Source organism: Leuciscus leuciscus (genome assembly GCF_965113295.1).
Source record: "Leuciscus leuciscus genome assembly, chromosome: 5".
Classification (NCBI taxonomy): Eukaryota; Metazoa; Chordata; class Actinopteri; order Cypriniformes; family Leuciscidae; genus Leuciscus; species Leuciscus leuciscus.
Window position 1 is genome coordinate 7,870,921 of NC_138729.1, and position 26,550 is coordinate 7,897,470.

The 26,550-nt window shown below is 38.7% G+C and overlaps 3 protein-coding genes across 8 annotated transcripts; 1 reads left to right on the plus strand and 2 right to left on the minus strand.

Annotated features, from left to right (window-relative positions):
* Positions 1-3,086: 3,086 nt before the first annotated feature.
* selenow1 (selenoprotein W, 1) lies at positions 3,087-5,324 on the minus strand. Of its 2 annotated transcripts, none has more exons than XM_082171028.1 (6): positions 5,164-5,324; positions 4,586-4,610; positions 4,422-4,475; positions 4,206-4,280; positions 3,519-3,615; positions 3,087-3,424 (listed from the first exon to the last, which is right to left on the minus strand). In XM_082171028.1, the coding sequence occupies exons 1-5, from the start codon at positions 5,190-5,192 to the stop codon at positions 3,538-3,540; spliced, it is 261 nt and encodes an 86-aa protein (XP_082027154.1). In that variant the 5' UTR covers positions 5,193-5,324; the 3' UTR covers positions 3,087-3,424; positions 3,519-3,537. The 2 variants fall into 2 exon arrangements, with proteins under 2 accessions (XP_082027154.1, XP_082027153.1); XM_082171027.1 differs by having other exon boundaries at positions 3,087-3,427.
* A 1,599-nt stretch (positions 5,325-6,923) lies between these two features.
* ehd2a (EH-domain containing 2a) lies at positions 6,924-15,783 on the minus strand. 2 transcript variants are annotated; one of them, XM_082170974.1, is made up of 8 exons: positions 15,540-15,783; positions 14,548-14,649; positions 12,074-12,334; positions 10,948-11,124; positions 10,565-10,662; positions 9,016-9,428; positions 7,897-8,061; positions 6,924-7,745 (listed from the first exon to the last, which is right to left on the minus strand). In XM_082170974.1, exons 3-8 carry the CDS (start codon positions 12,295-12,297, stop codon positions 7,173-7,175), a joined length of 1,650 nt encoding a protein of 549 aa, XP_082027100.1. In that variant the 5' UTR covers positions 12,298-12,334; positions 14,548-14,649; positions 15,540-15,783; the 3' UTR covers positions 6,924-7,172. The 2 variants fall into 2 exon arrangements, with proteins under 2 accessions (XP_082027100.1, XP_082027101.1); XM_082170975.1 differs by lacking the exon at positions 14,548-14,649.
* Positions 9,360-24,693, plus strand: LOC309499635 (uncharacterized protein). 4 transcript variants are annotated; one of them, XM_082170996.1, is made up of 9 exons: positions 9,360-9,452; positions 21,145-21,224; positions 21,327-21,791; positions 21,896-22,223; positions 22,329-23,082; positions 23,173-23,352; positions 23,482-23,696; positions 23,932-24,191; positions 24,467-24,693. In XM_082170996.1, the coding sequence occupies exons 3-5, from the start codon at positions 21,670-21,672 to the stop codon at positions 22,902-22,904; spliced, it is 1,026 nt and encodes a 341-aa protein (XP_082027122.1). In that variant the 5' UTR covers positions 9,360-9,452; positions 21,145-21,224; positions 21,327-21,669; the 3' UTR covers positions 22,905-23,082; positions 23,173-23,352; positions 23,482-23,696; positions 23,932-24,191; positions 24,467-24,693. The 4 variants fall into 4 exon arrangements, with proteins under 4 accessions (XP_082027122.1, XP_082027119.1, XP_082027120.1 ...); XM_082170993.1 differs by having other exon boundaries at positions 23,173-23,696; XM_082170994.1 differs by lacking the exon at positions 9,360-9,452 and adding an exon at positions 20,292-20,670 and having other exon boundaries at positions 23,173-23,696.
* The last annotated feature ends 1,857 nt before the right edge of the window (positions 24,694-26,550 follow it).

The window sequence follows — 26,550 nt, forward strand, 5'->3', positions numbered from 1 at the left end:
AATTGTTTCTTGCAGAGTCTGCTTCTCTCACGGTTCTTTTCTCCTATCTGATGGAGTTTTTATCCTTGCCTGCTTTTAACAGTATGTATAGGGATGGTATGTATAGTGTAAACAATTAAAGTCGCGATCATATCAAAATTGACCATTCTTTTATTTAGAATAAAAATATTGGATCATTTATAAAAAAAAAAAAAAATATATATATATATATATATATATATATATATATATATATATATATATATATAGCCTATATATTCATGTACCCTCATAATATTTCATAAAAATAACTTCCCCTCCCGACTTCTCTTCTCTGATGTGATGTGTTGTACTGGCACGAGGGTGGGACAACCTGTCTGTCACGCACAGGTAGCACACGTATGTCTGCAAGATGTCTGTTAAAGATAACTTCATCTGGAAAGCATCTGCTGTTCACTAACATCTGATAGACGTCTTTAAGGTGTCAATTTTACATACATTCTAAATCATAAAACATCTTAAAGACATTTTCTAAACGTCTATTTGACGTTTGACAGAAAACATCCTATAGACATATTGCAGATGAGCAAACACTCTAAAAAATACGTCTTCCAGATGTAAATACGCACATTAAATGACGTCTCCGTGATGTACATGCAGAGGTGAACAGTAACAAAGTACATTTACTTGAGGACTGTACTTAAGTACACTTTTTGAGTATCTGTACTTTACTTGAGTATTATTTTTTCTGGAAACTTTTTACTTTAACTTCACTACATTTGAAAGACAAATATCATACTTTTTACTCCACTACAATTCTGTCAAGGTCCTTGAGTAGAAAGTAACATCAGTCAGTGGATGATTTTGGTTGCAGGGGTTGGATATTGGTTGAAAATAAAAGTAGGGTTGACGTCAGAACCCGACTGATGTTGGTCTGTCCAATGTTGGAGATCAACGTCAATCTGACATTGGATTCTGACATAAACCTGATTTTCATTTTCAACGTTGGGTTTGGTTTTCTAAATGCGAATTTTGTCACTTTTTTGCACACTAGCTTATAGATAACAGTAAGGCTAACATATTCATACTAAAAGCCAAAAAACTTTAAATAGGGCAATATTTGAGGGAACAGCCATTTGGGTGTCCGAAACCATTGTGGACGTTATTGAGAGCACTTATTCAATCTCACATTCAATCCCACTACTGGAACTGTGTTCTAGAAATAAATGTGATATTGATATGAGGGGTAGGCATACGGTACTTTAAGTATTACATACAACAATGCAACAATAATAAAACAATGCGTTGACATTTACTTTTTACTTTTGATACTTAAGTATTTTTAAAAACGAGTACTTCTGTACTTTTACTTAAGTAAAAATAGGTCTTTACAACTTTTACTTGTAACGGAGTAATATTTGACCAGTAGTATCTGTACTTTCACTCAAGTAAGGAAGTTGTGTACTTCGTCCACCTCTGTGTACATGTGCTATAAGGGATAGCCACCAACAGAAAACCACAACGATTTAATGAACCAATTTATTAACGATGGACAAAATCAAGTCCCACCATACATTTTTTTATTGTTCGAGAAGGCATTTTACTTGGATATTCGTCACAATAAAGAATAAGAATAAACAAAAGACTATTATAACTTTCGTTTCATGCCAACTTTAAAGTTCCCCTGTAGTCAATAATTTTATTCCTTAAAACTCATATCTGATCACCAAAATGACATATTTAAACGTTTTTCCTTGAAAAAAATTCTTTATACCTTAAAATAGCTCGAATGTAACTCTACACCCTTGCTTCATTTAATATGGAGCCCGGGAAGTCACCTGTGTGTGAAAAAAAAAAAAATCCGTGGGCTCCCGGGCTTCTGTGAATATGTACAAACTCTGTGTAAATATGTATGTAAATAAACACAAACTCTGTGTAAATTCTCAGTAGTGGTGAGAATTTACCAACTGTGTTCCAAGGAGGGAGAAACCACAAACCAGCGACTGGGTGACCAAAGCTCATCGATGAACGAGGGCAACAAAGACTATCCCGTCTGGTCTGAGCCAACAGAAGGTCTACTGGGGCACAAATCTTAAAATTTTGTAATGATTATTATGGGAGGAATGTGTCAAAACATACAGTGCATCGCATTCTGCTGCGTATGGGGCTGTGTGGCCGCAGACCAAACGATCAGAGTACCAATGATGACCCCTGTCCACTGTCGAAAGCGCCTACAACGGGCACACAAGCGATAGAACTGGACCTTGGAGCAGTGGAAGAAAGTCACCTGGTCCAATGAGTCCTGTTTTCTTTTACATCACGTGGATGGCCGTATACTGTACATGTGAGCCGTTTACCTGAGGAAGTCATGGACTGTGGGACGACAACAAGCTAGTGAAGGGAGTGTGATGCTCTGGATAATGTTCTGCTGGGAAACCCTGGGTCCGGTCTTTCATGTGGACGTAACTTTGACACATGCCACATACCTAAACATTGTTGCAGAGCAAGTACCGTACACTCCTTCGTGACAATGGTGTTCCCTGGTGGAAGTGGCACACTGCGCACATTGTTCAGGGATGGTTTGAGGAACATGTGTTGCCCTGGCTTCCAAATTACCCACATCCGTGGATGTGCTGGACCAACAAGTTCGATCCACGGCGGATCCACCTCGCAGCCCACAGAGCTTAAAGGATCTTCTGTAAACGTCTCGGAGCCAGACACCACAGGACAACTTCAGGGGTCTTGTAGAGTCCATGCCTCAGCGGGTCTACGCTGTTTTGGCAGGACGTAGAGGACCAACAGCATATTAGGCAGGTGTTCATAATGTTTTGGTTCATCTGTATACAGTATAACTGAATTACACAAAAGCTAAATATTTGAATGGAACTAAAATGGCAAGATTGTAAAATGTATCAATTGTCCTTTTACAGTTTCATCATCTCCCTCTATTTTATGTTTTGATAATGCTCCAAACCCTTCTATGACAGACTCTGGGTCATTCACATTATGCCTTGCTAAATAACACATTATGGATAATGTCTGTGCTGCCACCTTTTTTGTTAAAATGACAGCAATTTTAAAAAGTGTAGAAAAATAAAAGACAACACTTAACCATTAACATTTTTTATTGCATGAAAATCTTGAACAATGCCAAAATATTTCGTAAACGTGTGCGCTGTAACAGAGGCAAACACAATGAGAAAAACTTTAAAAAAAACAGGCCCAAAGTACCACAACTTGACATGTTCTGTCCATTTTTTATTTTCCCTTAATTTTTTCAACCATTAAAGCGTTTATCTGAAGCAGTTTACATATAGAGTTTCCTGCTCTGAGTGTCTTCTCCCGGGAAGAGCGGATAGCATCAAGCAACATCCATGCAGAAAACACTTTGGATGTCACCATCATTGTTGCCCTGCCCAGGAGTCCAACAAACAGAGAAGAAAAGCTGCTGAGAGAATACAAGACAAAATAGAATTAAAAAGAAAGATAGAAAGACAAGAATACAATAACAAAAGGGCTCTATGGTGGATTATTCTCACCTCTATGATCCGGTCATGCTCATTTCTTCATGGCCACCTCAATGGCAGTCACAATTTTTTTGAGTTTTGAATCGGAGTCAACAAACCCATCTCCATTCTGTCAAAGAAAATATCAGACAAATATAAAATATTACAGCAGTACTTTACCACTTTAGATTTGAGTAGCAAACAATTCAATCAAAATGAAAGACTGTGCAGTAATTAGGAAGACATGTAACTGTACAATTTAAAGTCACCATGAAATAAAAATGGACAATTCTCTTTTGTATGGAATATTGTAGTATTTATTATTCGTGCACATAATCTTTTTTTATTTTTTTATTCATGTGCCCTTGTAATCTTTAATTAAAATAACTTCCCCTCTCTATTGCAGCATCATCTCTTCTCTTCTCTGATGATGTGTTTACTGGCACAAGGGCGGGACAACCTGTCACTCACATGAGATCGACCAATAGAAAACCACAACAATCCAACCAGTTACAGATGGCCAAAATCAAGTCCGCCCTACATTCTTTCTGGTTCAAGAAGATGTCTGACTCGGATACATGTCACAATAATGAAGAAAAGACTATTTCAACGTCTGTTTCATGTCGACTTAAAATACAGTTTAAGTGAGAAACAGTATGAAGCCAGGAGTCATTTAATGGTAAATGCAATATATGACAGTGAGAGAGGATCAACTCTTACCTTCTTTGAGTGCACCAACTTGCCATTTACTTCCACTTCAAACCAGCCTGTGGATGATGGTGTACCCACGCCAGTCTGAGCATGAGAAATCATAGTAAAATAAGAAAGATAATTATGAGAAAACAACACTTTGCCCAATTGTACACATTTAACAATGCATCATGTTTTATTTTCAGAATTACATCATAAAAAATGGCAATCATTTAAATCACATACGATCTCAAGTTCGCCTGGGAATTCATCCTCAAGCAACGTCTTGAGTTTGGTGAACTATTTGAATAACAAAAAAAACAGATGTATAGATGCACAAGATTCTTCCACACGTTAATATTATATTCAATTATGATATACACACAATATAAGTAATAAATAAAACCTACCTTGGGCCTGTACCCTCATCCACCACTAGGAGATAACACACACACACACACACACACACACACACACACACACACACACACACACACACACACATTTAAATGCTATTCACCTCATTGGTCAAACCTTAATTTGCATGGTAACTAGGGTTTATAGCCTAGGACTGTTTCGTGAAAAGTGAGGGAATCGGTGAAAGCATTATTTAACATTTCTGATTCCAGTCTTATAAGCCACCAATCAAGGTTCGCGAACATGTTTATTATGTAAATTGAAAATATTTAACCTATGCAAGAATCCAAACAATTCAACTCATTAGAAAAGCAAGGTCGCACCTAACAACAACCAGAACACATTGAGCAACAACAACAAAACAGCAACCCTGACAGTGTCATTATTATTGCCCGACACATACGTAAGATTTAATTGGTTAAACATTTCTTTTTTGTTAGGCTAAACTTAGGCTAAAGTCAGGTTTAGATTCTTACAAAAAGGAAAAAGCATCTGTCGAAAAGCTGGATTGAGCGTCAACTGTGTCGCAAAATAAATCACCTAACGTTAGTAACGTTACAATATAACCTACCAGTAAATGATATGAACTTTGACGGTCATCCTGGCAGGTGCTGTGGGTCTTGACTGGATCAAGCGGTGGTTGTGCTGTGGTGTGTGTGCAGACACTCAACTGATGTACGTAATTACTTTCTGTTCTGGAATTTTGTTTTGCTGCTATTTCCTGGGATGTTATGAAAGACTCGAGGCGGGGCAACTGACGTATCATGCACCACCAGCAGCGCACACACACCCCTCGCGAGACTTCATTCAGTTCCTGTTCACTACGGAGCAGACCCTTTAAACCCTATTCACACTGGACTATTGTTCTTTGCTTTTTTAATCCCGTCCGAATCTGTCATGTCAGTGTTTTTCTCACACAACCTCTGTAAAAAATCCCATGGCAAATTACTGTTTTCGGCGAACTCAGCGGTCCTCTGAGAAATCTAATCCAAATCCAAATATAAAACACATTTTTACTTACCTCAGATTCTCAAGAGGCTTATTATACACATACGCAACAAACGCCCCTTAATATATATATAATTAGAGAACTTGCTGGCCAAAATCAGCTTGAAAATTCTATGATGAAACAGGTGAATCCGTAATTTCTTTACCATTTAAAGGTAGCTATACTCTGTGTTATTTCATCAGTCAATCGTGAAAGTCTGGTGGTCGAAAGCTTCTGGAAACATCAAATCCAGTAGAGAAGACAATTCTAGAGAAAGAGATTCGCGAGTGCACAGGACAAAGTTTGAGAGCGCACGCGTAAAAACCGAGCGAGAGCAGACGATAGTTGATTATAAACAGCCACTGATATAAACTCCTAAAGTTTACCTATATAGGTTTTTTTTTTAATAATAAAAACTTCTTTTTTTTCTCAGGAGGCCTGGTCATAACCTTTCTACTCATTAACCTACTGTTGGTCAGACTAGTTCACAGCAGTCTGTGTCTGTATGCAATTGGGCTTGACAATTTATTGTGCAATAAATGGACATATTGATATGATTATATACAGTAGGTTTCCTGAACATGTGCTTAGTTGTACATCGTGACAATGGTCATTATTCTATAAAATAATATCCAGCCTTTTTATACAGCTTCTAAGTAATATTCCACAATATGCACAAAATCAAAAAAAATTAAACATTTTGCTACAACTCATAGTCCAAACAAACTCTCAAAAAGATAGCAAGATTTTTTTTCACCAATTACTTGACTGCAATTAGCCTACTTATTGACCAACAGTTGTTTTTGTTGTTGTTGTTTTAAAATAAATTTTACTTGACAATTATAATTTGAAATGTAATAAGGCCCTTCAGGCTCTACAACACTTAAGTTTTGACATGTTCCTCAGCAACACTCTCGAGGGCGTTTCTGCAACAACCCAAGACAGAACAAGCTGTTCCCAACCCTTGGGCAATCTGAACCATCAAAACAACTCGTCTCTTAACTGAGATTATATGGAGGATTTATTCATCCAACCTTTGCAAACTATTAGTGATTTTAGGCATTATATGAGTGAATACATTAGTATTATTCATGACTTGCATGTTGAATAAACCCTATCATCATAAGCATTAGAGGCCATAATATGCCCTTTTACAAGTCTTGATTTTGTTCTACTAAAATAGGTTTTCATGCTTGAATGTTCAAAAAACGCATTCTTTTTTTAATATAGGCTATTTGACCATTGTTGCTGCAAGTCTGTTTAGTTCCTGTCTCTATGAAGCCCCTTTTTCCAAAATACAATCTGATTGGTCGGCAGGACCAGTTTTTTATTTTGCATATGCCTTAGACGGGAATTATTTAAATTATGAATATTATGACATGTTCATTCCCAGATAAAATTCAAAGACTGCATTCGAGGCATTTCAAGGAGTTTAGAAACAGCGCGCACTGATATAGAGAATAACTCCCTTCGGAGTGACGTTGTGCTTTGTAACTTTGCAGACTGTTTTCATGCTCAAACAGCAACATTACATATGAAAGAAAGTTGAAAATTAAAAAAAAGCATAATAGGCCATTATAAAGACCTGCAGACTATTCATTGTCTCTATTCTCTGTGGCAGAGATCTTGCGTGGTCTTTTGGAGGGCGGCACTAGATGTGCAGGTAGCTCATGAGGGAGCCCAAAGCCCTCCAACTTCACCTCAATGAGATGGCCGGCCAAAGCAAACTCCTCATCGTCTAACATGCCATCACAGTCCACATCTGCAAGCTTCCAGATCCGTCCCAGAACTGAGCTGGGCAGATGAGTGCTCATCATCCAGTTCTTCACTTTAGTCCCACTCAGCTTGCCCTCGTGAGGCGAGAGGTTGTAAAAGATCTCATCGTACTCTGGTTTATCTTTTGATACCACCCATTCTTCATTTGACACAAGATCACTTTCTCCATTGGATCCAGAGTGATGAAATGGGTTCCCCACAATGAAAGGGCCCATGTGAGACCCTTGAAAAGGTCCTCCTTGCACCAAAAGCTGGTCAGCTGCCCTTTCTTCTTCTTGGCGTAGAAGAGGCATCAGCTTGGCAATGTCAGTGTTTAGGAGCTCGTCCAACCCACCTAAGAGCTTAGGCTTGAGGCCTTTAAACTTGAAGTCATGACTCATGAGTTGCTCCTGTGTGATGATGTGAGAGTGAAACTGCTTGTCAGACAGATATCATATGCTGTAGTGTAACTTACTTTTAATTTTCATGCTTATAGAAGCAGCAGAAAATAAATTTCATAATGGGCATGCTTGATTATAATGTATTTGAACCGGTATACACCTGCATCTTGGCGCAATCTGGAAAATCTCCTTGTGGAATCTGATGCCTCTGTTGGATTCTTGAGTAGATGATGGGAAGATCATAGATTAGATCTCTCTTCTTTTTTCCTCTGCAGAAAATGAAAGGCATCTCTTCTTTTAGAGAGCCAATGATATAAGCATGGGCCTGTGGGTGAAGAAAGGAAAGAGAAGCCACATTAATGTTTTAGTAGGACTACATCAACAGACCACAACAAAACAAGCAGGTAGATGCATTTCAATCACAGCAACTAAATCATTAGTCAAAAAAGACACCTTTCACAAATTCCATGTATTCTCATCTTCAAGACAATCGCTCCTGCAATCTCAAGCAAAAGCAGCTGTGTGTCACATATTATGTAGTAGAGATGCAGCATAATTAATAATTACATGGATAGTTTATCCCAAAAAATTGTAATTCTGTCATCAGTCACTCACCCTCATAGTTCCAAACCCAAAAGACTTTTGTTCATCTTTAAATCAAAAATGAAGATGTTTTTAATGAAAACTGAGAGACTTCTGTCCCTCCATTGAAAAAGCATTTCACCAAAACTTTGATGCTTCAAAAAGTTCATAAAGAAACTGTAAAAGCTATCCATAAATTGAGCGGTTTAATCCAGATCTTCTGACGAGACACAATCACTTATATTATGGATAATGATAATTTAATTTAGACATTTATTTGCATATGATACAATGATCAACACACATCAAATATCAAGTTTCATTCAAATCTTCATTTGTGTTTCGAAAATGAACAAAATACCCCCCCCCCCCCCCCCCCCACCACCACCACCACCACCCTGCTGTATTTCGAAATAAAACAGGAAGTTCAGATGCTACATGTTGAAAGCTCTGTCCTGTTAAGAAAGGGTTTACATCACAGCTTGTCAAAAGAGGTTGTATGTTGATGTAACACAAATATTTTTTATTCTTTTTCTTAGAAAAGAAAGACTTAAATGCATAAGCCTGTGTATCTGCTCAATGACAATTTTGTCAACTCTTCTCAATCCTCTAACATAGATGACCTCAAAGCAAACAGACTTGGATTAAAAGTTACTTAAGTTCAATTTGATATTTTATGGAACCCAACAGTCCTCACCCTCACAAGCCGTGCTCGTTTCACCAGATCATTGAGTTTCCTCAGTGCAGAATTTCGTGGCAGGTTCCGAATGTCTGCAAAAAGGTCTTCCTCCTCTTGCTCAAACAGTTTCCGATTGTCTGTCATACGCATTGGAGAGGACCAGAAGGAGCCGATGTAGACTCTCAGAACCTCTGGAGTGCAGAACACCTTCCCGAGGGACCACATGAGGGCGCCGTAGACTCGCATCAGCTCCTGGGAGTCCACCATGTCGGCCTTGTTGAGCACCACTCTGAGCTTGTCCTCATTTCCTCGCAATGCCATTATAGTGCGTGAGAACTCATCAGAGATCTCTAGTTTGTGTGCATCACACAAGAGGATGATGCGGTCAACGTGCTCTGCAAACCAGCGGATAACTGCCGGAAAGTCATACCCTGAAAGAAGAAAGAGACGTTGAGGTAATGCACAGGTGTTTGATCAGATATAAACTATGAGCAAATTTCAGCTGGATGTGAGAGTCCCTATGCCCTACTCTGGCCCTCAATGTCCAAACTGTAATCAAACATACCTGAACAAACTAATCAAGGTCTTTAGGTCTTACTAGAAAGCTATATCAAGGTGTGTTTGATCAGGGTTAGAGTTAAACTCTGCAGGAAAGTGGATCTCGAGGGAGCCAACCCCACCCTAGTCACTCCGAAAGTCAGAGCCCTTGAAGTGAGGACTTTAGGGGGAGAAGGGCACTTGCATCTCTAATATACCGGTTTGGAATGCACTTGGCAAAAGAAGCAATGAAAGAGAATGTCATTTTCTCATTATCTTCACCTGGAATGTCACCTGGTTTGTTTTTTAAATGCATTATTTATTTGTGTGTGTGGTCTTGGTATTTCCTACGTTATGGGGACCAAATGTCCCCACAAGTAAAGTAATACCAGTAAATGTTGACCTTTTTTTGGTCCCCATGAGGAAACAAGCTTATAAATCATACATAATGATCTTTTTTTTATTTTTCTAAAAATGCACAAAAAAATCTGTTAGGTTTAGGGGTAGAGTTTGTGTAGGGAGACAGAATATACAGTTTCTACAGTATTATAATCAATATGTCTATGGAATGTCCCCTATAAAACATGGAAACCCAACAAAATCCAGTGTGTGTGTGTTAGTGTGTGTGTTAGTCTGTTCCCTAAACTTGTTAAACTTGCTGTCTCTTCTTTGGATCCTGCTAGTTACTTTTACCTATATGTATCACCCTCAGTCACATGACCATAAAGGATCAAATTACCTCTTTAAAGTGATCATCACATGCACCCTTCACTAACAGACTTATAGAAGGGCCCTTATGAAGGGATTCAGTTGTTCAAAAAGCCCTATAATTCACCCTATATTGTCGCATAATGTGCACCACATAGCACTGCAATCTTCTGAGGGCGACATCAGTTAGAAGAAATTCAACTCCACCTCTTTACTTGTATATGGAGTATAAAGGCAGGTCTTGGTTGAAAATTATGATTTGCATGCAAGTCGTTTTATTCCTTCATTGGTTGTGTACAGCACTGTTTATGACGCTTTGTACCTCTACTCATTTTGCGTTTGGCCACAGACAGGATCCCTGGTGTGTCAATGATGCTGATACTCTCTAGGACTCGGTTGGGTAGATGTACACACTGGAATCTGAGAAAAAGCAGATGAACATTACTGTTGTCTTATGCTAATTCAGTATCTTTCAAATTGACAGAGGATGGGAAAAACATCCACAGATGCTTCCTCAAAGGGATACGGTCAGCTTGAGCCAAATAATGATGCATTAGTGTTTTCCTCTCCAGGCTATGTCCACCCTTTCACAAGAGTAATCTCTGCTGGTGGAGTGATTTTGACTCTTTTAGTCCAAGTTCAACAGAGTTTTCCCCCTGTGATTATTATTTCTTCTTATTGCATCATTGCTTCTGTCTCACTTACCGATTGAGGAAAGTTGTTCCAAATGGGCTGAGTTTGCGGAAAGGCTTGTTGGGATCCACAGTTAAAGCATTTCCATGAATAATTCCCTCAATCTCTCCATGCATTATAGCAGTGAAACTGTTGGTTGTTGGTTCTGGGCCTACTCTGCTTCCTGGATACTCTTGTTCAAGAAGATATCTGCCACACATAAGAACACACTGCTTAAACTAGATCATAATAATAATAATATAATATAATTGGTAACACTTTAGTTTAGGGTCCAATACTCACTATTAACTAGTTGCTTATCAGCATGCATATTAGGATATTGGCTGTTTATTAAATGTATAAAGCACATATTAATGCCTTATTCTGCATGACCATATTCTACATCCCTTAATCTTACCCAATACTTTACAACTAACTTACTACCTATTAAAAGCAGTAATTAGGAGTTTATTGAGGCAAAAGTAGTTAATAGTTAATAGTAAGAATTGGGCCCTAATCTAAAGTGTGACCATATAATCCCTTAAACAGGCAATGTGCACTACAACTCTTCAAGAGGCGTGAGAAAGAGTTTCTCATCCAGTACTTTTTCATTTATCATAATTGGGCCTGTTTTAAGATTGTGGGTCACATGGCTTTGTTCAAGTTTTCTGGGATCGTTTAGTATGCCTGACCTAAATCAACACTGCTGCCAATGGTGCAGGACATTCTGACTTTGTGGAAAGTAATTACATATTAATATTTTCCTCAGTAAAAAAAAAAAAAAGAGATTATGAACATTGTCTTATGATGCTGAAAAACAAGTCACATGTTGTTCATGAGGTTATTTAGCACATTATGAAATGTTTGTATCCCCTGAGATTCATGTAGCCCAGATATAAAATGATTTTTTTTCTAATCATTTTCCACTCTTGCCTGTTTAATGGATAATATAATACAATACAATTCAATACAATACAATATAATAATATAATATATTAGTATAACAGTGGTAAAAGATGCATTTCTTCAAGACATTACATATTACTTACAAGATGTGAAATATATCTTAAACATGTTTTTATACTTTTATTAGTTCACATGTTTGATAGCACTTATAACTATGCGTATTGTTCTGAAGAAAGATGCAATTATTATTCACCTGATAAAAGTGGTCTTGCCTGTAGAGCACTGACCCACCACTAGTATCATGGGCTTGTTGTCGAAGTCTGCATCTTCAAGGCTTGATGAGTGGAAATCGGAGAAACCATAATACCTCTCCAGAGGGAGCAGTTTTTGCTGGTAGAGGGTCTTTAAAGCCTCAGTAACTGTATGAACTTCCTTCAGACATTTACCACCTCTGTTCTTCATTTCTTTACCAGCCATCGGGCTGCAGCGGTCTGAGAGCTTCAGTAGAGTTTTCCTACATGTACATACATAATACAAATTAATTAATATATTATGGTTTTAAACTTTTAAAGAGAGAGAGAGAGAGAGAGAGAGAATTTCACAAAATTAAACAATAAAACACATCTTCAACATTTATTAGGTGAAAAAAGATGCCTGTCACAAAAAAAGGGAGGAGTCGACTAATCAGTAATGCGCTCACACACACACTCACACACACACACACACACACACACACACTCGCACGCACACGGTCACACACGCACACTCACTGAATTCTAAATTGTTCATAGAATTCTGAAATGTTGATTAAAGGGGTGGTTGATTATGATTTCACTTTTCTAACTTTAGTTAGTGTGTAATGTTGCTGTAGTTTGAGCATAAACAACATGTGCAAAGTTACAACGCTCAAAGTTCAAAGCAAAAGGAGATATTTACTTTTAAAGAAATTGTTTTTTAAGGACTACAACAAACGGCTGGTAGGGACGACACGACATTCCTCCCGGGTTAGTGACATCACCAACCCTCAAATTTACATAAACCCCGCCCCCAGAACACGATTTATAGATTATCAAGACAGAATATGCTAATCAATGACTCGAAGATAACTACACATAAGCTACATAAATTCATCAACTAACCATTCAGAAACGTCCTGTTGCATTCTACATGTTGTCACTTCTTCTTGAGTCTCTCCATCATTGTCTGACTCCGGTTTGAACATAAAAGGCTAAAAGTGTTAGAAATTTTCAGTGCATGTCTGTGTGAGTGTAAGCTGTTGAAGCTCCGCCCTCTGTGCCGGGAGCAGCAGCTCATTTGCATTTAAAGGGACAGACACAAAAACAGTGCGTTTTTGCTCACCCTCAAAAATTGACAATTTTAACATGCTATATAAAAATATCTGTGGGGTATTTTGATCACACTCTGGGGACATCAAAGACTTATTTTACAGCTTGTGAAAAGGGCATTATACCACCCCTTTAATTGTTCTACTTACCTTTTTTTATTTATTTTTATTTATGTATCTATTTATTTATTTTATGTATGTATATGTATGATGATTGGAAATGTTTTGGCAATACATTGAAATAATTGTCATGCCAATAAAGCACGTTTGAATTGAATTGATATGAAGAGAGAGAGAGAGAGAGAGAGAGAGAGAGAGAGAGATAGTCAGTAATGTGACATACAGCATTAGACGTATAGTATATGAAGAGTTCAGATGCAAAAGCCTCTAAGTAATTTCACTTAAATGTCAATTAATAGGTCATTTGCATTGCCATTTAAGTGAAATTATTTAACTTAAATATACAAGCTTGATAAAAATGATCATTCTAGAAGAATATTTCAGATGGCACTTAGAGGCTTTTGCATCTGAACTCTTCATATATATATATATATATATATATATATATATATATATATATATATATATATATATATATATATATATATATATATATATAGTGCAGAGAAATCAGAAAATGCTTATCAAGAACATTTATGCTTTGTCTTGCCATGTCAGGAGGAAGGAAACATCAGATTATAAACAAAGTGGTTGACCAACACAAGACATTTAAATATCAAAGTCCTAAAACCCAAGTACAATTCACTCTTTAGAGGTCCAACAGCTTGTCCCTTTGAGGGTGCTGCTATGTTGACATCTTTGTGCCTTATTTACCCCTAAAAGGCTCACAGTATTATCTTACACTCTTACAAATAAATGTTCTTTATTGGCATCTACGGTTTTATGAAGAACCTTTAACATCCATTGAACCTTTTCATTGCACAAAATGATTTTAATAGTGGAAAAAAGTTTTTTTCTTTTTTCTTTTAGGGATCTGGAAACCGTTATTCATGTATTTATTTCAACAAGACATGACTATAATTCATTGTGTTTAGGGATTGCTCAATCTTGTTTATCTCGCCTCCAGCTGGTCCAAAATGCTGCGGTCAGGGACTAGAAAGTATTACGCCTGTTTTGATAGGTTGCATTTAAAAAAAAATATATTTTCTGACATTGTATAATAGTATAAGAATGACTTCATAGTTTTATGGTGCTTTAGCTTTATGGTTCATGCTGCTACCTCAAATTCATCTACGCATACTTCAATTAATGCATTGTTTAACTATTATAATTGACTATAGCATACACTGTCAAGTGCATTTAACAACTTACACTGCATGCTCCCAGTGATCACATTTAACAATAAGTGTAGATGGACTCACTTTGGCAGTGCTGTAGAGCTAGCAGATGTGCTCTTATCCCAGACACATCTGCAGAACAGAGGGGAGTAGCCCACTGTTTCTCAGGACTCTCTCAGATTTTGCCTGATGGGAAAGTGAAGGTCCAAGGGTGGAGTGAGACATATAAAGCATTCAGAAATGATAGTGTCATGCCATCTGTCTGGAGCTCAGCCTTAGAGCTCATAAACATGGGCTGAGGGTGGAAACTGTGGAGATTATTTCCTTCATAACTGAGACATGAACATGTATACTGTTTTAGTGTCGGATTTTGTAATGCATAAAACAAGAAAAGTAAAAAAAATACTGTTATGTAAGCTTTTATAAACAGCAATAATTGCAGTGCTTACACACTAATGGCAAGTAGATCTTATTTTAGGTTTGAATTTCAAATGTACGATGATCTAATATCATTTTAAAAGTAAATTTTTTTCAATGATCGTTACAACCAGTGTTGGGAAAGGTTGTGTTTTTTTACTTGTACTTTTACTAATTGCATTACTTAGTGACTTTTAATGGAAAGTATTTTGTATTACTGTTTCTCACCTGGGTTGCTTGTTTGTTTTTTAATAACAAAAAAAGTTATATTTTTTTGCAAATGTAAAGCCCCATTCACACCAAAAGCAAAATGATTGTTTCTCTTTTCACATCAAAAGACGATCCTGCGCACACAACGCCTCTGCCTTACTCCCAATTTCTCACAACATGGGGCAAGAGAGGTGTCAGCTAATGAATGGGAAAAAAAAAATTAACTTGAATTACTTACTTGAAAATCCAATATTTTGTTGTAAATTTAAAAGAAATGTTACTTTAGTCGTTACTTTAAACAAGAAATATGATTAGGTAACTCGCATTACTACACCCAACACTGGTTACAACTGAAGTTAATTGACATATATCAGTTCATATTCATATTAGGAATTGAAGAAGAAAAAAAAGATTAAATAAGAATGCTTAGCCATATCTGAAGGTCTTACCTGTTTAGGACCAGTTAAGATTTTCTTTATGCAACAGCAATTGCAGTTTACTTCTTCCTTCAAAATGCACAAAGTAAAAGTTGAGTCATTTGGCTTTCCTTTTGAGGACTATATATAGGTTTTAGCAGGGGGTGATGTGCAGATGTCCTATTGTCTTCAGTGTCCCAGTACTGGATGAAGACAAAAGTCCTCCTCTGCAGTCAGAAACAGCAAAGCTTTCAACATCAACCATTTTCCACGCCTGGTCAGCACTAGTGCTTCCCTCTGGTTCGGTCTTCTTATGTTACAATTATAAGGGAGAGGTCTGAGTAAACCAGTGAATTATTATTTTAACTAGCCTAGATCATCATCCTTAAGTGTTCACTGAATGGAACTAATTATATGCAGGCAATTTGTATATGTCTTTCTGTTTACTATTTTACCATTAAAAGATTGTGGACAGAGCTTATGATAGAACTGTTCTCTCAACAGTTCAACATACTTTAATATAATTTCCCCACATTTATCTGTTACAAAATATAGTTGCTCAGTGCTCTGAAATCTATATAGATCATAGAGATATAGATCTATAGGAGCCATAGATGGAGGTCGCCCTGGCCTTTAGTTCCAGGAGACGTGTCAGTACATCCTTAGCATATACTGACAGCAGCCATCCCGGACAAGGCACAGGCACCATCTGAGGTATCCGGGCAGCAAGACGGGAGGGGTCTGTGGCGTGGGTCATGAACTTACCAAGCACAGAGAGGTATCTATACTGACCAGGCTCAACCCTGCTTAGCTTCAGTGGGCAACCAGTCTTGGGCTACATGGTGATATGGCTGCTGCGTACATATATAGAAGGTTAACAAAATTAACAGAACTTTCAAACAGTATTCATGCAAAAAATTTAAATGGTATCAGTTATATAAGTATAACGGTATAATTGTATCAACATAGGTGCATAGCCCATCTCATTGTTTTGTTTAGCATATCAATGTTTTGTTTACAAGCCCATGTACCATGAATGTACAATGATAAAAACTGTGTACAAAAGTTTGGGGTCAATAGGATTTAAAAAATAAATAAATAAATAAATAAATATATATATATATATATATATATATATATATATATATATACTTTTATTCAGCAAGGAATAAAGGATGCATTCATTTGATCAAAAGTTACAGTAACAACATTTACAATGTTACAAGAATTTCTATTTCAAATAAATGCTGTTCATTTAAACTTTCTTTTCGTCAAATAATTCGCAAAAAAAAATGTATCACGGATTCCACAAAAAGATTAAGAGGCACAACTCTTTTCAGCATTGCTAATATGAAATGTTTCTTGAGCAGCAAATCAAGATATTATTATGATTTCTGAAGGATCATGTGACACCAAAGACTGGAATAATGGATGCTGAAAATGTAGTTTTGCTATCGAAGGAATATAATACACTTTAAAATCGATTAAAATAGAAACAGTTATTTTAAATTGCAATAATATTTTACAATATTACTGTTTTTACTGTATTTTTGCTCAAATAAATGCAGCCTTTTTCAATGCAGAGTTTTTTCAAAAACATTTTAAAAAAAATCTAAATCTAAAAATCTAAAACCTATTGAATAATCCAGCCAGAGCAGACTTTTAACGTCTTCTTGTAAATGTAATTTATCAACATTTCATGGCTTTGTTCATCTAGATTCTGAGACTTGATGTTATTTCAATTCTGACACAACCAATCAAGTCAGAACTGTTTGGCTTGGTTTCAGAGCTCAGTTGGAGACCAGCTCCAGTTCCCTTGGAGGAAAAGGGGAGGGTGGGGAAACATCCACAAGGAAAACTCAATTTAGCTTCTCATTTTCACTCTCATTTGCCACCTGTGCGTCAGAAGAGGGCCCAGTGTTGGGTAAACACGTCAGACCCAAGTGTGTCTGCTGTGATCCCTCCATGGGCCACTTATACTCGTCACCTCGTCCTTTGTCCCTGTTTTCCTCCAATCAGTCTGGTGAGATGGGTCACGCAGCAAGGGCTGGTAATTACGCATCCAGAATCCTTCAGTGTGTCCAACAGCATGAAACAAACAAGCTCTTAGGCCCTTCCAAATTATAAGCTAGAACTTTTTTTATTTATTTAAGTAAATTATGAAGTACAAAGAACCACAAGAGTGAGACATTTACATCCACATTTGAATAAACCGCACTTCCATGGCTAGATATATTAGGAGCGTTAAAAACAAGAAGGACAGTACAAGATATACATCCTTTCTGATGGGATGAACTGAATTTACAACAGAAGTTTGTTTGCTTTTGGCAGGTGCTTTATTTATTTACAAGAAGGCGTAGAACATCAGACTGAACATTGAACATTGAAAACAAAATTTTTATTATGACCGCCGCTAGCATAGCTAGCGAAAGCGGTCATATAGGGATTGTCAAAGTTGTTTTTTGTTTTTTTTTCGTCATCTACTGAATTTTTCGTCAACGATACCAGGGACACCGAAACACCGGGGAACATGAAATTTGGTGGGCATGTAGCCCCACTAGACTTTTACGGAAAAATTTCGTTTGGTCCCCGGGGGCCCCCCCCCCCCCCCCCCCCCCGCGCTGGGCCCCCCAAACCCCAAAAATTCAGTTTTTCCTAAATAACTACCTGAACCGTGGCACCGAGGATGAAGACATTTTTATGGTATGTTGTTCTTAAGGGCCCACATCAACCTAGCCCATAATCACTCATTTGTGATTTGCGCCCCTCCCATAAAAAATGAAAATGCAATATTATTCTGCTTTAATCGCCCCTATCTGCAGTGGAGATGTTCAGAACTGCACCATATTTCATGTGTATGATTAACTTGACATCCTCTGGGGGTATGCTAAGTTTCGTAGAATTTCATCCATGGGGGGGTATAAAATAAATTCATTTATGTGCACATTTAGTGACTGTACACTCATCGGCCTGTAGATGGTGGTGTTGAGCGAAGGGTTGCTGGTTTAGGATGATACTGTCACACACACACATGCAGGAATACAAACAAACGCAAGCATGCACACACACTGACATCCACATGCACAGACACACACCCATACACACACATACAAATCCACATGCACAGACACACACACACAAACACACACACGCGCACACACATGTACGCACGCATACATACACGCACAGACACACACACACACACACACACACACACACACACACACACACACACACACACACACAGACACACACATACACAAACACACACACATACACACACACACACACACAGACATGCACATACTACTACTTTTTTTAGGTATATACATTACACGCAATATAGCCAAATTGCTCCACGTCATTTATTTTTGTGGAAAGCCAGTGCAGGCCTGAGCGGCGGTCATATTTTGTACCGCCATGCGGTACATCTAGTTCAGTTTCTAAAACAGTTACACCCGTAAACAGTAAATGAAGTTGCTCCTGATGTAAATTAAGCATAACAAAACTTGTGGTCTCGATTGTAAAAAAAGAAGTAATGTACCTGATTGATCTTGACATCCCGCTGTCAAAATGGTGCTGAGATAAAGATGATTGGACACTAAAAAGAAAAATAGTTTTAAAAATGTAAACAAATACAAATTTTCACAGTATAAATGGTTATTTAAAGGAAGGGGTCCTTCACATGGGGATCATCGCTGAACCCCTACTGGAGAATGTACAGAGGAAGTCTATTAATACAGACTAATTGATCACAGTGTTTTGTGTTTCCTAAATACATATTCCAGGCAACCGAGTAGCTTTAAAAAAGTAAAATCTTAGAATTTATTACCTGTGATTTCTGCTACTAAATAACATTTATTGCTCATGGTTGTGAAATATAAAAATGTTGCACGATAAAGCTAATTTGTGGACTCGTTGAAAGCAAGAATAGCCTTATTTAATGATAGGCTAGATGTAGTGCACAACAAAACCGAAAAGGAAACATAGATGCATAAATAGATGTCTTTTTTTTTTTAAGACATCATGATACTAATTCTTTTTAAACGTAAATAACATTTCATAATGTTTTATTTAAAATTGATCAGAATTTATATTGCCAAAAAGACTACTTATCAGCTCAAAAGTCAATCAAAACTGAAGACTCAGCCACGGGACAAATTTCACAGTGATGTGGGGCAGATTTTAGAGGATGTGTCCCTGCAGGCCAATCAAGAACCAGCCATTCATGCCAAACAGAAACATTAAAGAACCACGGCATCAATGAGACCCTTACAAAAACGTTTATTCAAGTGTGCTATTAGTATATTTCTTGTAAACTAAAAAATAAGGAAGTACACTTTCAGTCAATGTACTTCTCAGAAATATACTTTATGTATATTTAGAAATATACTTAAACTTGACTTATTATACTGACAGAAAAGTCTAATTGGTCTGTATACTTCTTTTGATCGAGATATAGGCAACTTAAAGTATTCTAAGTTACTCTTTTGATTGAGTGACATACTAAATACTTTCTTCACATAGAAAGGCTTTTACACACTGTCTTATAAACATGGCATCCAATATTTTTTTTAAAATATTGATTTATAAAGAAAACAGATATATAATTATATATATACATTTTTTGTGTAGTCCACTGGTAGTGTAGATAGGAATTTACTTTAAAATCTTAACTCTTTACCCACCATTGACGTTTTTGTTTTTTGCCATACGGAAATGTCAAATGTTCGCTGTTAAACAGTAGGGGGCGCTATTATGCATCTTCTGAAGAGTGCAGAATCTCCGCATCAAAACAGCCGAAGAAGAAGCAGAAACAACAAACAAGTGATTTAAACATTGTTTGTGCCTTTTAATCTAACGTTATCAACAGAAATTAAATTGCATATAAATCAAAACTGCCAAACGTTACCGAATGAAATGTCGACACAGGAAGAGATACAGGATTGTGAAGCTTTGGGGGTGTTGATGGACGCGATCTACTAATAATGGGCAATTTCGAAACACTGCTTCATGAAGCTTCAAAACCTTTATTAATATTTTGTTTCGAATCAGTAGTTCGAAACGCTTGTCAAACTGTAAACGAGGCTTCTACTGCGTCCCAAATCGTCTACTTGGCAGTAGCAACAAGTGACTGTCTCTTCAGTGAGCAAAAAAAATCACAGTGAGTGATTTTTATTTTCTTTACTTTATATATCAGTTGTGTTTTTAATGTTATATGTATGGGTCTTTTTAGTTAAAGGATGAAATAATTAAAGGATTAAAGGGTCTTTAAAGAAATAAAGAAAAATAAATAGTTTTTCTATAGTTTATGAAGTAGGCCTAGTCAATTTAAACTATTTGCAAATAACATATTTTTTTGCATCCATTCACCATTAGTGATATGTCTAAAAAAATGGGGGACAATTTGGCCATTTGTAACTATTGTCTATGGTGTGTATATATATATATATATATATATATATATATATCAAAAGGAAAGCCAAATGACTCCACTTTGAATTTGAGCATTTTGAAGGAAGTAAACTGCAATTGCTGTTGCATAAAGAAAATCTTAACAGTGGTATGTATCACTATAATAGATTATAATGATGCTTTTTCTGTGTGTCTCATTCACTGTTTCTCCTGTTCCTTGCAGCAGATGTCACTCGAGGGTCCAGTCAGCAGATACCCCTGCCCCTTGCACCGAGAGCTGCTGCACCATTGCCCACAGAAGAAGTAAGTCAAATGCTCAAAAGGTTAGTCAAAATAAGCAGTGGAAGAAAAAGTCTTACATCATGTCTCTTTCTCTATCTCTCTCTCTCTCTCTCTCTCGCACAGCTGCTGCTGCCTGAAGGCTGGAGGCAGACTCTGCCAAAAGAGCAGCATTTGTGGGTCAGCAAGGCTCTCTTCACCAGAGACTCATCTGGGAGGTTGGCGCTGACCAAAAGTGTTGACCAAACTCTGCTGTTTTCCTCCTGGTCCCCGTCCCCTGTACTCTCAGCCTCCTTCATCGCCTGATGTGTTCTTTCACACCAGGCTGTTCCTGTGGGTCCCCTACCGCATGTGGGCATACAGGCTGCTGTGCTCAAAGCCCACCTGTCGTCGTCTTGGCGTCCAGTTGACAACTTGCGGGATATACAAGACCACCAGGCGGGTCTTGGATGTAAGTGGCTAGTATTTCATGGGTACTGAGTACCTTGAATGCCGGTCCTGCAAAAAAAAGCTGGCAGCCTGGTCACGGGATATTCTGGACCAACTTGATCCTGTCCACGGTGATAAGTTTCCTGCGGTTTTGACCTACAGGTTGGCAGACTATTTTTTTTAAAGGTTTGAACATGAGAAAATGGTTTTACGTGCTCAATAGTCTTTTTATATTATGCTGTGTTCCTTATTTATTAATCTTGCAGGCTGTCCTGTGACAAGGATGTAGTCAGGATGATGCGGGGACGCACACTGGGGAACAGTGCCACTGCCCTGTACAATCAACTGTGCATCAGGCATAGAGAGCATTGGGTTGCCCAGTCAGCCGAATACCTCTCTGTGCTTGGTAAGTTCATGACCCACGCCACAGACCGCAGCCGTCTTGCTGCCCGGATACCTCAGATGGTGCCTGTGCCTTGTCCGGGATGGCTGCTGTCAGTATATGCTAAGGATGTACTGACACGTCTCCTGGAACTAAAGGCCAGGGTGACCTCCATCTATGGCTCCATCCTTAAATTGGACTCCACAAAAAAGGTAAGAGGACTCAAACTCACAACTTCAATATTAGTAGAGATATGCCACACAGACACAGGCTATGCAAGCTTTCCATATCAACGCTTCTTTAAAATCCTATTTCAGGTCACTAAGAAGCTCGCTGGTGAGGCGGCTGGAACAGCAGCATGGGTCACAGACGTGGGCAATGAATTTGGGCAGGTTCTCATGTGTGTCCTTACGGAGGCTGAGGGTGATGGTCTGCTTCCCATGTGCTCTGGACTTGTGGAGCGCTACCGCAGAGCCGGGGAAGCTCCTCCAGAAGTCCTATATGTGGACCGGGACTGTTGCTCTTCCACGGGCAAAGGCAAGGCAGCCGCTGTGTTCGCAGAGTGGGACCAGCTGCTTGTCAGGCTGGATGTGTGGCACTTCATACGGCGATTTGCCGTAGGAGTAACCACAGACAGCCACCCGCTGTACAGGCTCTTCATGAAAAACCTCTCTGCATGCATCTTCGAGTGGGATGCTTCAGATGTGGAGAGGTTGAAGGAGGCCAAGCGGGTGACGGGCTGCGAGCCCACCGCCAAAGAACTAGCAAGGCATTGCCGCCGCCGCACTCGTGGGGCCCATGAGACTAAGCAGCTCATAGAGAAGCTGGTTAAGGACTTCATGGGGGCAACAGACACCATGGGGATCAGGGTTTTGGACCAGGAGAGGATGTAGGAGATCTGGCTTACCCAGCAGCGCCATATAAAGTGCATCCAGGACCCGCCAGGTGTACAGCTGTACAGGAAGGTAGGAGAGGTGACCAAGGGAGGGGTCATTCTGCCTTTGTACCGCTGTTCACGTTGCACAACGTCCCTGGAGTCGTTCCACCTGCACCTGAATCGCTTCGTAACAGGTTTGCATTACAAAAAAATGTGTAAAAATAATTGTTTGTGTGTGCACACTCAGTGTTTTTCTTGGTTATCACTTCTGCCTTTGTTTTTAGGTACAAGTGCAAGTGTCTTGCACTTTCAAGTGTACCTGCTCGAAGGGCTGGTGCAGTGGAACAAAACACGTGGCGTTGCTGCTGTTGAAGGTGGCAGCAGGGAAAAAATCTGCTATGGCAGCGAACAGCTTCTGGGCTTCAGGATGGTTCAGGACTATACCAGCCCGGGCGAATACACAGGTATTGTGGTCATGCTACTTATGGGTAGCAGCTGTATTTCACCAATGTGTTGTTAAAACATCTGCGTTACACACACATTGAGCACAAATAGAGCTCTTGATGAAGACTTTGCCGATCCTGACACCCCAGATAGGCTTCAGGATGAAGACCAGGAGGGTGATCTGGTGGTGGATGAGGGGTTTGAGGATTTGAGCTTCGATGTTCCTGTTGAATTTATGGAGCTCACCTGCAATCCCCTGCAGCCCATTCACCAAGAGACGGCGGCCCTACAACCTCCTGGTCTGTCATCATCCGAGAGAGGTCCAGCAGAGTCTTCCTTGCCTGACACAGCCACTCAGAGCCAGGTAAATAAATACCCATTAGCAATCAACAATGAGGTTTTATGGGGTGATTATTTTGATATTTCATTTAGGGGGTTATTTTTTAATAATGAATGGCTAGCTGTAGATTATTTTGCATATTTCACTGCTACATACCAAATAAATAACCTTATGGATTTGAAATATTATGTTACTTTGATATTGGAGAATGATATGACTGTGATAATATAGATGTGTAATAATTTATTTTGATGCCCAGGTGAAAAGTGTGGGACCAGATGGCCAAGCTGGATATCAGCATGTCATCAAGCTGGCCGACAGTCTGGTTGACTTGCGCCATCAGGGTTTGTCACACAGGACAAGGTAGATGAGATTGTCGCTATGTGGGACAGCCTATCAGAGCATGACAAGGGCCCTCTCATCTACCCGCCTCGCCACCGTGACCGAGTGCTGAAGGGCAGGTTTCAAGGTCAGCTACTCTGCAACCAGTCTGACCCCAGGCATCGAAAGTCTGAAGTTGTACGTTTCCAAATTTACCCATTATTTTGGAGCATTCATATGTTTCAAGACAGTATTTCATGGAATAGTTTTCTAGCATATTATGTCTTTTCTTTGCACTTTAGATAAAAATAAAGTCAAGAGAATTTTTTTTTTAATTGGAGCTGTCTTATTTAGTTGATTAACTATATACACTGTTAGTTGTATCTCACAACATTACAGTGTTATTCAGTTGTTTGTCCCATATTCTTCAAATAATCAGATTAATACGGCTTTCTCCCTTTCTCACTTCCCAGATGCTTCCTTCACGGCAGTGGGCCAGCTCAGTGTCCCAAAGCGAGTCGTCTGGTTGAGGCCGCATTTACCCTGCTGGTCAGACTATCGCCAGAGTCAGGGTGAACCGGTGGGCTGCCATACTCCGGTCCTATAGGATGATCAGGGATGTAGTCCTGGACAGCCCTGGAATCATGGCCCGGACTAAATTTAAGCTTTTTGACTTAAACCAGCTCACACTCTCCCAGTGGTAGGTTCAGGAATAAATTGTTCATTTTTGTCTATTTGCACATTCCACACACCTCTACCTACATGTGCTAATTGTTGTTTTTTTCTGTACGTTGGCATAATGCCAGAAAGAAGAGGCAGGAGAAGGAGGTCTTGCAGCAAAACGTCCAGCCGTTTTCTGCTCCCTTGGTGGCCTCTGAACACTTACCACCCATGCTATCAAAACTTGAACAACCAGTCCAGCATGTGCACTCAGCCTTTGTGTTCGCCATCAATGAGGATACAACTGGACTGAAGACAGCATGTTCGAGGCCATCCTCCACCACCTCCTCTTCCTCCTCTGCAGGCGGAGGCAGCTTCAGCACAAGGGTTGATTCGTAAGAAAAGACAAAACCCAGAACAGTACCTTTGCAAAAAATATGGACACCCAAAAACTAAACAGTTTGGCCACAGCCAGTGTTGTCCATTTTTGTGCAAAGGCCTCTGGGAAGACTGTGGGGCAGTGGATGGAGGAAATTAAGAAAGGACAGGGTGCTAAACAATACTTTATTTATAGATTTGTATAAATAAGTTTGTTTTGTAAAATAAATAATAATACATTGATAATCATTAATAATAAATAATTCATTTTGTATAATATGTTTTAGTTAATATTTGTTCATAAATAAATAGTTCATAAAAAAACTGTATTTTGAGCACTTCTTGTGGTTTTTTGCCTTTTCACGACCTATTCCTCATTTATAAGTCTCTTTGGATAAAAGCGTCTGCAAAATGAATAAATGTAGAAAATGTAAAAACACAACGTCAAATATTAAGTCTTAATTTCAATATTACAATTTACATTTATTTAATACACTTATTTAACAATATAATTTAAATTGTGTATATATTTTTAGATTAATATGTTCTAATGATATTGTGACAATAGCACAAGGCTAACGTTACTTAATATGCAAATCTGCCAAACACCCTGCCAAATCCGCCCCCAGTTTATGCCAAATTCAGCAATTTGTCTCATTTAAGCAGTACAAGCATCCCACAAGCCCACAGATGACCCCATTGGGGTTTGGGGAGCATTACCCTGGAGTTCAGGGTCACTGTGTGGGGGACCCACAGAGAAGATCCATCAGGTTCGGCGAGCCAGATAACCCCGGTGTCCTATCGTCTGGCCCTGCCCAGAGCCATAGAGAGAAAAAATGGGTAGTAGCACTGGCTTTAGCGGCTCTAACTTAACTTTTCCATATCATTCATCTGATGATGGACGTCTCATGATATTTATTTTAGCACAACTGGGCTGTATTAGGCAGTATTGATTCCCGTGATTTTGCTTATAAATTCCGATTCAGCCATTAGCCTACCTTCGTGATCACGCAAAGAGGTCTGCCGTGGCGGTCCGTTCAGAATTCGCTTAGAACCTATAGCTCACTTCTTCTGATGAAAGTGGCCACCCCCAGGACCACAACGTGAAACATGATCATGTTAAGACTAAGAATATAATTTTAACATTAAGCCATACACATATTATCAAAACTATAACAGATTAAAAACGAATTTACGCTTTTATGTTTGGGTCTATAGGTAAGTGCAGAGTGAAGATTTGTCTCTATTCTGGGTTAGTGTACAGAGTAGGCTAAGAGTAAGGGTAGCTGTAACTCAATCCAAGTAATTTAAGCAATTAACTAACAAAACACTTGTAACTTCTGTTACAGCTATTGAGACATCAATTAAGCATGGCTGATACAAATGAAGGTTTTCAAATAAAAAATGTTTTTATTAAACAATGACAGACAACAAAAATGTGTGCTTGTGTTTTTGCCACCATCGCCAGCCGCCGCTCACCACCAGCAGCCGCCGCCGTCACCATCGCCAGCCGCCGTTC

Coding starts and splice junctions, on each gene's coding strand:
- ehd2a (XM_082170975.1), bottom strand. CDS start 12,297: ATGGCTGGTAAAGAAATGAAGAACAGAGGTGGTAAATGTCTGAAGGAA. Junction 9,429..10,564: donor CAAACGCAAAATGAGTAGAG/GTACAAAGCGTC, acceptor TTCTTCTTTCAG/GGTATGACTTTCCGGCAGTT. Junction 7,746..7,896: donor CAGATTGCGCCAAGATGCAG/GTGTATACCGGT, acceptor ATCATCACACAG/GAGCAACTCATGAGTCATGA.
- LOC309499635 (XM_082170993.1), top strand. CDS start 21,670: ATGGGTACTGAGTACCTTGAATGCCGGTCCTGCAAAAAAAAGCTGGCA. Junction 21,792..21,895: donor CCTGCGGTTTTGACCTACAG/GTTGGCAGACTA, acceptor TTAATCTTGCAG/GCTGTCCTGTGACAAGGATG. Junction 22,224..22,328: donor AATTGGACTCCACAAAAAAG/GTAAGAGGACTC, acceptor ATCCTATTTCAG/GTCACTAAGAAGCTCGCTGG.